Below are 11,162 nucleotides of genomic sequence, written 5' to 3' on the forward strand. Positions count from 1 at the left end.
GTTTTTTTCTGTTGTTGAGTGTGATGTTTTTAAAGGGTGGGTGGGTTTTATTTAAAAAGTCAACTTCTGTTTTTCAGGGTTTTTTTTTTTAAGAATTAAATTTTTAAAACTTAAAGTACTTGAAAACATTTTCAACTCTAAAAGGTAGCAGCTTCTGAAAATAAATGTATTTTACTATTAGATTGAGCTGAGATCCCATTCTGCAAAAAGGGATTTATGTTTAAAGACAGTCTGTAACCCTATTTCAAATTGCTAACCTTTTAAGCTTATTGTTTTTCCTACCTAAAACTTGCAGTGTAGGAAGGTGAGGGGGAACGAGTCATTATTTTGTCAAGTGAACCCTAAATTATCTAGACCATTTACTTTTTTTAAAAAAGGATCCTTTTTACACCTTTAAAAGTGTTTGCTCTAGAAAAAAAAGGCTTTGTTTTGTTTTTAGGTAAATTCAAATTGTTCAGTTTAGACAAGCAGAACGTTTCCATCCTTTTATCCTATTTAATGTATTTTTTCAAATCTCTGCTGTGAGATTCTCTGCAGCTGATGCTGCTACAGTGTAAAACGAACAGAACAATCATTCAGGAAAAGGTGCATGGGTTTGCATTCATCCTACCGCTGAGGAATTTTACTCTCTTATAAAAATTATGTTAATGAAAAGCTCCCCTTATTGCACTCCCCACCACCACTTATTCCCAAATCCTGAGGATGTGGGGAAATGTTTGCTTTTACAGGGGTGTCATTAGCAATGAATGTGCTTATGTGGTACCTAGTGGAAGCTGAATCAATTTTAAAATGCTCTCCTTTTTCTCACCCTCCCCACTCCCTGTACACCTACCCCCCCCTTCCCTCTTGTTTTCCTAGACACAGTGCCAACATCAATCTCCATCGTAAACTGTTGACCAAAGAACTCGATGACATGGGCCTGGACTCATCGCAGCCCTCCCTTAGCAAGGACCTCCGGGATGAATTTTTGATGAAGATCTATGGTGCCCAGCACCCCTTGGGGCTCGACGTCAGGGAAGACGCCTCCTCTCCCGCGGGGACAGAAGACTCCCACCTGAACGGGTACGGGAGGGGCATGGCGGAGGACTACATGGTCCTGGACCTGAGCACCACCTCCAGCCTCCAGTCCAGCAGCAGCATCCATTCCTCCAGAGAATCCGACGCAGGCAGCGACGAGGGGATCCTCCTGGATGACATCGACGGGGCGAGTGACAGTGGGGAGTCGGCGCACAAGGCCGAGGTCCCCACCCTCGCTGGCAGCCTCGGGGCTGACGTTTCAGGATCTCTGATGTTCAACAGCTTGTCCGGGAGCAATGGTGGGATCATGTGCAACATTTGCCACAAGATGTACAGCAACAAGGGGACCCTGCGAGTGCACTACAAAACCGTGCATTTGCGAGAAATGCACAAGTGCAAAGTCCCCGGTTGCAATATGATGTTCTCCTCTGTGCGAAGCCGGAATCGGCACAGTCAGAACCCTAATCTCCACAAGAACATTCCCTTCACTTCGGTAGATTAGTCTCAGAAAGGACACTACAAATGCCAGCTCTCACCAGATGGCCTACGTATTTGAACTGCCATAGTCAGTGTGTGCTTGTGTACTTGGGATGGTGTGTGTGTATATGTGTGTGCGTATACACACGTATGCCTCTGTGTCTACATATACACACACACACACACACACACGTTTTCTTTTCTTTAGATACAAAAAGATAAACACTAGGTGCTTTTGAAGTTTTTTTCTCTTTTTCCTTTATAGGTCGGATCTTTCATTTGGGGGTGAAAACAAAGTACCCTTTAAACACGTATACACACATCCACACATAAAAGCGTGCAACTAGCCCAAATTTTGACAGAATAATAATTCCTGGTCCTCTCCAAAGAGACAATTTGTTGTACCCATGACTGTTGCCTGCACAAAAAATAAAAGGGAGGAACAAAAAGAAACAAAAAAGGAACTCCTTATAGTTGTCTTTTGTGAACTTTAAAGCTTTGAGAGAATCTTCAATTAAAGCATGGCAGATTCACCTGTAAATATTTAGCCTTGAGAGGCCAATGATGTAAAACAGTTGTATTGATGGTTGTTTAACTCTTTTGTTTAATTTTTTACAGTTACATCAGCTGTTAGATATACAGGAAAAAAAAAATAGTTTGCTGGCTAGCTCTATTCATTTATGTTAGCATTAATGCACATTTTTTAAGGAAAAAAAAAAAAACATGGTCTTGTTTTTACTACCTGCTAGATATAGTGATAAAGAGGTGCTGGCATGCCTTACAGCACAGATCTGATTTTTTAAAATGTCCTGTACTAGTACATAAATCCAGTCATGCACTTTTTTTCATACACTACAAGGGGATGTGTAATATCCATGCTTCTTTTTTATCCTTAAACTATTGCCATACTTCGAGTAAGTGTCTTTTTAAAAAAATTCACTTGTATAAAAATGGTCTGGTCAGTATAGGGCACAAATGCCAAACAAAAGTATTAGTGTTAACACAAAACTGCCAACTTTGCACAAGTTTCCAGAAAAGAAAATACAATTAGTCACTCAACATAACCACAGGCCAATTTGTCGGCCACCAGAAAACCGCTTTAGAAAAAAACACTTGGTGATTCAAGTGCTGAATGTTATTACAATCAACACTGCAACCTTCTTGCTTATATGTTAAGTTACATAAAAGGAAAACAAAATTATGTGGTGTGAAACAGCTAAGGCATTTATTCTTTAGAGGCTGGATAATATTTCAGGATACAAAAGCCCAAATTACTCACTATGGAACAAAGCTGAATCCAGTAAGAGTTGAGCACTCATTCGCAAGGACCTAACCCTTAATCCTTTAAAAAGACAAAGTCTGAACTGGGTTGGTCTGTTGTGTGGCTATGTAATTCACTGCACGTTCCGCAGTAGTACTCCGATTCAGGCGGGTTTGAGAGACAAAATCAAAGACCTTTAAGAGCGGCAGCAGCAGTACTTGGAAGCTTTGCAAACATGTGCTGAACTTGAACTAAGCAACACTCCTTTCTGAAAAGCCAGAAGAAGGGGGTTTAAAATAGGATCTCTCACTGTTTAGTGTTTTGTGTTTCCCCACACGATTTGTCAGAGAGAAATGAAAGCAAGCCTGAAACCAAGCAATCGAGAGTGAGAAAGAGGAGGGGAGAGGATTCTCCAAACCTTTTTTGTTGTGTTTTGTTTTGTTTTGTTTCCGATGTTTACACATGTTGCCTGAGCTGGTTTACCACATCAGCAGCCTCAGCTACCACAACATACTGACTAAATGATGATATTTACTCAAGTTCAGTCTGCAGCCAAAACCATTAGGGTGTGAGTTGCAGACTGTGTTTTGTTGTCTTTTTTTTTTTTTTTAAGTGGAGGGGGGAAAAAAGAGATAAACAAGGAATATTTTGTCAAACAGTACCCAGTAATTTAAAGAGAATGTATTTCTTTTCTGCATTTAAGGGCATCAAACATTTCTCTCAGCAGTCTAAAAGTTAGAAATACCCCCTTTGTCTTAACTTTTAATGTTATTTCCATTTTTCATGTTTTGTGATTTTCTTTCTAGGTTCACATCAGCATTCACTTCCGTTAAATTTGCCAAAGGAAACTGTTAATATGTTTCTCTTTTTATTATTCCTGTAGGATTTATCGTACCTCACAGTATTTATTGTTTCCAAAAATAAGCATCATTAGTTGAGGATTCAGTATTTTTCTTTGTGAAAATTTCACAAATGATAGATTCTTAAAGATAAGCTAGATGTGTCTAGGGGCTTTATCTTTTCATCTCCTTCAGAGCATGCTATGGGGTTCATTTAATTCTTCATCTGTTCTACAGTGAGGAGAGACCAAAAGTATTTGCAGTACAAAAGAAATTATATCAGACACTATGTCTGTTAAATGACAAATGTTTACGGTGAAAAAAGCTGAGGAATTAGTGCTAACCATTTTTGTTTTCTTGTACCTTTGAATTCCCCAAAGTCTTAATTGCTTTATTTTGGTGTTGTGTTAAACTGAATAGACAGAGATGTTTTCCTTTGTTTGTTTTATACCATATAAGACTCTGTACAGTATGTTTGTGAAAGACTGAACTAGAATAATGAAAGTTTGTTTGCAAACATTTTGGTTCTCTTAGCATTCTCTGTGTTGCTGCTGTTGCCCTATTATCCAAATGATTCGATTCCAAAAGAGTGGAAAAAAACATATTTTTGGTATCCCAACAAAGACTATGGAAACACTAGCTTTGGGAGTGTGCGTAGACTAAATGACACTTCGTTTTATGAAAATAACAAATTTTCAGCCATTTTTAACAGTTACACTCTAGGTTGAAATATTAGAACTCATCTTGTACAAAAATCAGTGTTTACTCTGTTTAATTTAATGTCAACTAAAAGGTCAAAGAGCCCTAATGAGTGAATTACATAGCTGTCAGCAGGTCACAGCAAACGAACCAGGCTTAGAACAAATGTTTGTTACTTGCCACAAACCAGGCTAGTGTGGATAGCCAGTTAGAACAAGCCCAGAAGTGACAGGATTCTCAAGGTAGAAGTTCCCTTGCTCAGAGCATGAATGTGTTCAGCTGCCTTTTGTTGGAGAAACGGCAGGGAGTCCTGGACAACTTGCCCTTTTGGAGTCTCTCCCCTTTGCTACTATTGTGCCTCAGGTGCCCACATGTTATGGTGGCCTTCTAAGTGGGTGTATAACATTTTCCAATTTAAAGCCTATTTGCTTAAAAGGGACAGGGGGAGTGGACGGAAGTGGTCCATAAGATGGAGAATCATGAAATGTACATTTCTTTTAGTCCCCCAGTGTTGCTTGTTCTTGGGTGTGTGCCTGAGTGCATTGTTTGGACTTAACTCTAAATCTAGTTAAGATGGTGATCTCAAGGCTTATTTGTAAACGGGAAGGATAAAGAGATCAGCATTTTAACCACTGAGCCCTTCATCTTTGCCCACTCGTACTCATTTCTTTTTTCATAGGAGTTTCCTATTGTGAAACAGGTTCTGTTCAGCTGCATCCATTCTATGCCAGCTGAAAAAGGAATAGGGATGCAGCTTTTTCATCCAAGCAGCCTTTTCCCATTTGATTGATTTTAACCAGCATTTTGTCACAGGTACAAAATTGGGCAGTATTATTAATGTGCATGTTTGCTAGGTGGTGTTGAAATGTACTGTTTTGATCATTTTAAACTGTGTGTTTGTAAATATCAGAAAGGCTTAGTCTGCTTTAGGGAGTATCTGTGTGTTATGGAGGGGGACGACACAGAGCAAGAATAGGTAATTTGGTTTTAAAAATGTGATAAAAAGCGGGACATTCTTTGTTCTGCTATTAATTGTATTGAAATAAGTCAGTGCATTTCAGATCTTAGTCCGGCCGCCCAGTTCAGCCTGATGCCTTTTAAAGGTTTCAGGGTGTTAATGTTTTCCTTCTCAAGGTGACAAACATCTTTTGAAATTGTTTTTAGCACAATGGCGCCACTGTCCTTGTAGTGTAATTTCTTTGGTCGTGAATTTCCAGGCCCTTCCAGTAAGAGGAGAAAGGCACTTAAGTGGTCAATAGCCTGTTAGTATATACATTGCTCTTAAAAAAAAAAAGAAAAAGAAAAGCAAGCTTTGAATATATCAAGAATGGGCTGGCTCTTCCAGAGGCATTCTCCTCATTTTACTCAGGGGAAACCATGCGCTGGGTTCCCACCAAATAAAAAGTGACCTTTTGTTCCCCTTCCTCTGTACACACCCCTGACGTGTGCCAAGCAAATGAGAAAGGGGGCCCTTGGCAATTAAAACAGAAAGAGGCCAGTAATCAGATTGAGACGGACATGCTGCTAACTGCCAACAGTTGACCTGAGCAGTCCTAACTTGCACTTGGTCTTTAGCGTTGGGTTAGATTGACTAACAGAGTGAATAAAGTTCAGCCCTCGTAAGACACGCTCCATCTGCTGTCATCAGAAACAGATCATCCAGAAGAAACCTTTGAGCCTGTGGACACACTCCTTTTCTTGAACTTTTCAAAATTAGGACAAATTTCAGGGTTTTTAAAAATCACTTATATTCCCCCAAACTTGGAATATTTAGAGGATTTTGCTTTTCCCTCTCATTCTTTGTCTAATGGGAGGGGTCTAAATGAGTACGGAGGGCAATAAAAGGCAGGTGCCAAAGAGACTGGAGGGAATCACAGTTCTTTAAAGCAGAGTGAGGGATATTAAGTAGAGGATTCGTACCTGCCCTGGATTGAAGGTAACCAGAAAAGAAAATAGTGAAGGCACTGAAACAGTCACGAGAAAAGTCTGGTGCAGCTCAGCCTAGCAGCCAGTGAGAGCACATCGATGCAGTGCCCCCCAGAGCTCCCCATGACCAGGTGCATCCCTGAACCCCAGTCTGAGGAGGGAGGGAGGAAGAAAGGAAGGCTGCTACCTGGAATAGCTCAAGTCCCTTTCGGATCACGGAAGCCAACTAGGGCAGTTGTGCAGGGGCTGTTCTTTTTTTCTTTTCTTTCTTCTTTTTTTTTTTTGGAGTGGAAAGTGATGCTAGAGTCCCTTAGGGAACAAAAAGATCCATTGGGTCAACTAGGTCCTAGAAAAGTCCAATGGTCAAACCAAGCTCTAGTTGTGACAAGTGGAGTTGAAGGGCGTGGTAGCCAGCACGGATCTGTTCTTTCTCCATCATTTCTGTGGCTTTTTGCCCCCATAGCCGTGCTAGTGATGCTATGTGGCTAAAAATCTCTTGATCAGAATGTGAGCTCATTCACCTTTCTACGAAGCATAAAAATAACTTTTCTGTTTTCATATTTTCCCTCCAAGCTGAACTGTGTGTGGTAGGTAGCCTTGCTTATGTTAGCATTAAGGCCATATCTGCTCTGTCCCAAACGTATTTCCCTATTTCCTATAGTTGGAGAGTTGCTCACTGTAAACATTAATTTTCCGTTAGTATTACGTAAATCCAGCTGTAAAACTGACTAGTGAATTAATCTAACATCACTCTTGCCCAGACACCCAGCCTTTCCTGTGTCCTCCCATCATCCTCATTCTTCCCACATTTTGCACAAAAATGATGTTTATGGTCATTCGGCAATAACTGGACATCAAATAGTGTCTTTTTGGCATTTGTTGAAAAATCCAAATGCCTAATCACAGGGGTTTTAAAAAAAAAACCTAAGCATTTTTACAAGTACACTGAATTGGATCAGCATTATTGTTCATTATAATGCTATATATTTTTTTGAAGTAACGTACTATAGTTGTCATAAAACTATCTTTATTCTCCTCTGAAGTGTTGTAAATTCATTTGACCTTTACTGCAAAAAAAAAAAAAAAACTTTTCTATATAGTGTATCAAGACAAGGCTCAGTTTGTAACAAATAGTGGAGGGTTACAAAAGAGGAAGGGAAAAAGCCAGGCTGAGCATCGAGAAGCTTCAGTTCAATTTCACCTCATATCTTTCTAATAACTTACTTGTCACTTTATTACCTTCCAGTAATGTGAACGCTGCTGACAAGACTGTCACACTAACAGCAGACAACACCCTCTCTGCTTCAGCTCCAGGTCTCCTGGCTACTTATTGCCCTGGCCCTGAAGGGACACAAACTAATAGTGTGCTTTCCAGTTCAGCACTTGGCCATCAAATATAAAAGGATGCGTAATTGCCTGTTTATCCCTTGTGAAGGGGAAATTGAGTACAAGGGCTAGGCTTTCCCACTGAGTTCCCTGATGTACACACATTCACAGTCTCTCTCTCTCTCTCTCTCTCTCTCTCCCCCCCCACCCCCTTCTCCTCCCAGCACATGAGCCCCTACACACACCCACTAAACTGTATCTTTGGTAAGCCCAAAGCTGCCTCAAGGTGCCCTCTCCAGCTATTAACTGGACAGTAACAAGACTACTTCTTAAGGGTCAGTAGAGAGATGCTGACTTTGATGGCATCCTTTGAGTCTTTGGAAACTTAAGTATTGCAATTCCAAGCCCATGCATTTTGGGAGTACTGGGTGTGGCCCTATAATGAGAGCACAGTTTCTGCAAGTCAGTGACAAAAGTGGTATTAGATCGCCCCATATTCTGTAAGGAAAGCAAAAAGTGCACGTGTTGTAACAAATTGGTTGTGCGTGATGGTAAAAAAAAAAAAAAAAAAAATTTTTTTTTTCTTTTTTAGTTTTGACGCCCAACTGTTAGTCTAAATGAACACGTGTCTTGCCATGAGAACCTCCAAATCCATAGTGTAACAAGACAAATTCACCTTTGTTTTGTTTAATTGGACTGACAATCTGAAAAAAATAATAAGGCACGGGGACTTTGACTTGAATCACTAAAACAGAGACCACCCTATACGTAAAAGTAAATTCTCCACTTTGGGAAAATTTTGGTAAGTACAAGCGCGTGAGCTTTACGAAATCAAGTGACTAGGGGACAAAAGGTACAAAGGAAGATCACGTGAAAGTGTTATCTTCCCAAACATCTTGAGCCTGAAAAGCATGTAGGTATTGGCTGCTATTTTTGTATATTAAACTACTTAAAGGATGGTAAAAGGTGGCTAGTTGGTGGCTAAATGAAGTGCAAGATCTCTGTGCATCTTCCTTGGGGAACTAGGGGACTCCATGCTTCTTTCTAACCCTCCAGCAGCAGGTCTGTTAGAAGCTGATGACCCGCCCCCCAACCCCGCTTTGAACAGTCACATTTCAAATCTATTTGTCAACCCAATAAGATACAGGTGGGTGTCATCTTTGATACTAACTTACGCAAAGAGAAAAGTGGCAGATTTAGGGACAGACGACTTACCAGGTCTGTGTTGACAAACCCGTGCTAAAATAATTGCATTAACTACTTAGGACTGGGAAGAAAAGCACTTTGAGTAAAGGATTCTTGGGGTCAGAGAAAAAGCAGTTGATGTTTTTTGAAGTTCCCCCAGTATGTATATATTACAATCATTTAGCAAACATCTTAAGAGAATCTTAATTAAAAATTCAGCTGCCAGAATTGCACAGATTCTGCTAACTAATATGACCTTTCCCCCACCCTTTAAATAACAGGGATGCTTAAGGACACTCCCAATTATTTTAATGTGTTTCTAGCTTCCTTTTTTTTTAAAGACTCTGAAGGGAAGGAAGAGCATAAAAAGGTATTTTAACAAGAATGGAGAGAAATAGATAGTATAAAACTATATTTCTTGAAGAGAGAATATCTAAGCGTTATACCGAGACTTTATAAGGCTTCCTGTTGCCAAATGTGATGCTGAAATAATGCACAAGTAAGATGGCAAATCGATCCATTATGAACCGGCTCTGCCCACTTCTGTTACGGAATGCAAGGATTGAGAGGTGACTCGGGGCGGGGGGTGGCCCTGGATGTGTGCGAGAGCTCCACTCATCTGGTCCTGGAAATGCTTTCCACAAGAAGGGGAGAAAAGCCCAGCCCACTTGGTAGTCCCCCGCTGCAAGGTGAGCTGACCTGGCACTGTTTCCACAGGAGACAGGCTGCCCGTCCTTTCCATGCTAGGAGACAAAGCATCCCCCTGCCCTGCCTGTGAATCAGTGCCACAGCCATGAGAAGCGGTGATTCACGAGGTATGATGCTCTTGACTCCCAGACAATGTGCTGAGTTAGTAGGTTCACTTGAGATGCATAAACCAAGGTTGAATTTTTTTTTTCATTTAGTACTCAATTTGGAGCATTTTTGCATGTCTTTGTACAGAGTAATCCATTCCTCTCATTGCCCATCTTAATGTCCCCTGAGTTTTCCATTATATTTCCACCCCTGCCCTGTCTTCTTCTGATCTCACCCACCCCTTAAAAAAATTCTTTTCTGAAGCAAGAAGGTAGAACACTCCCTCCCTCACCCGGATTTTGATGGCTTATGGAAACATTTGTGTGTTCTACCCTGTCCAGGGTTTACATAACGTGGATTAAGTGAATGAGATGTTCTAGCATTATATATTAAGCTTATATGACTAAGATTTATAATATATGGTGCTCTCACTTTCCTGTGCAAACTTTGGTTCAGCTGCCCTGCAGAAAAGTCTTACCATTTTCCTACCAGTGCCAGTACGAACAAGGGCAGGATTGCTAAACGTGGGTATCTGGAGGTCTGAGGGGTGAGGGAAGGCAGAGAAACCAGGAGAAGACTTCGGTCTGAGGCCTCCCTGGGCCTTTCCTCAAAGGTGGAGGCGAGTCGGGGCTTCAGGAAAGAAAGCTCTCCGTTCTCTACTGCTCTTCAGGGACTAGGCCTTTTGGAACTAGCAAGATCCCTCACCTGGTTGAGAGAACGCCTAACTTTCTTATTCACCCCAAACCCACTGGTGTGTCTCGCTAACAAAAACATTTGACTCAACCTGCCTATTTGACAGCAAAATTGGCCCAAGGGAATTGAAATATCTTAAGGAAAAGAATTTTCTCCAAGATACGTCCTCTCCCTCCTCCCAGAGTTTGGGGGTTTATGCTTTTTTCGTTTCTCTTCTCCTCTGCATCAGACCAGCCTCTCTGCTCAGCCTGCCACAGAACCAAAGTTTGCACTACAAAAGGGCGCAGCACCAAGGGACGGGGACAGCTTGCATCACCCTGATCTAATCATTGTGACGTCGGTAGCTTCGTAAATACTGTATGTACCTTGAACAAGGGTTTTGTTTTTGTTTCGTTTTTGGTTTTGCTTTTCGGTTTGTTTTTATTAGTAGTCTGAGGGAATTAAAAGTTTTTATTTGCTATTTCTTTTGTTGTATTTTCTGTACTATAACTGTCTACAGTATGTCTTTTGCATAAAATGCATAAGGGTTTGGGGATGTAAATGGAATTTTATTCATATTTTGTCCAAATACCTCTTGTAATTTGTATCAAAATTCTTGTACAATTTTTATATTAAAGATTTATCACTGATCTCTTCTTACCTTCTTGATTTGAAGAAACCTCAACAAACTCCAAGAGACCTTTATAAAACACACCTAGAAACACTTCAGCCCACATCGTGACTCACCCTTATTTAAGCACACTTGTTGGATAACTCAGTCTTCATTTTGGTCTGAGTTATGGTATTACTGAATTCACTTCTTAGGAAGATCAAACTCATCTCTTGCTCAGATGGCAAAGCTGAGTCAGAGCTACGGCGATCCTGCCAGTCGCGATGCAACCCAGCAAACACTGACTGAGCCTTTTCTCACTAAAGCTATCCCTTTGGGGATGCTTTTCCAGTGT

The 11,162-nt window shown here is 40.8% G+C and overlaps 1 protein-coding gene across 22 annotated transcripts in view; it reads left to right on the forward strand.

The window, feature by feature from the left end:
• Positions 1-10,847, forward strand: part of BNC2 (basonuclin zinc finger protein 2) — a 428,775-nt gene extending 417,928 nt beyond the window's left edge. For 16 of the 22 annotated variants that reach the window (XM_033858069.2, XM_033858065.2, XM_073806103.1 and 13 more), the window contains one exon: positions 859-10,847. In XM_033858069.2, coding sequence (XP_033713960.1) covers positions 859-1,519 — 661 coding nt within the window. In that variant the 3' untranslated portion in view covers positions 1,520-10,847. The remainder of the gene's footprint in view (positions 1-858) is intronic. The other 6 variants (XM_073806104.1, XM_033858076.2, XM_073806098.1 and 3 more) reach the window with 4 other exon arrangements.
• Positions 10,848-11,162: the final 315 nt, after the last annotated feature.

Source organism: Tursiops truncatus, chromosome 6 (assembly GCF_011762595.2).
Source record: "Tursiops truncatus isolate mTurTru1 chromosome 6, mTurTru1.mat.Y, whole genome shotgun sequence".
NCBI classification, from domain to species: domain Eukaryota; kingdom Metazoa; phylum Chordata; class Mammalia; order Artiodactyla; family Delphinidae; genus Tursiops; species Tursiops truncatus.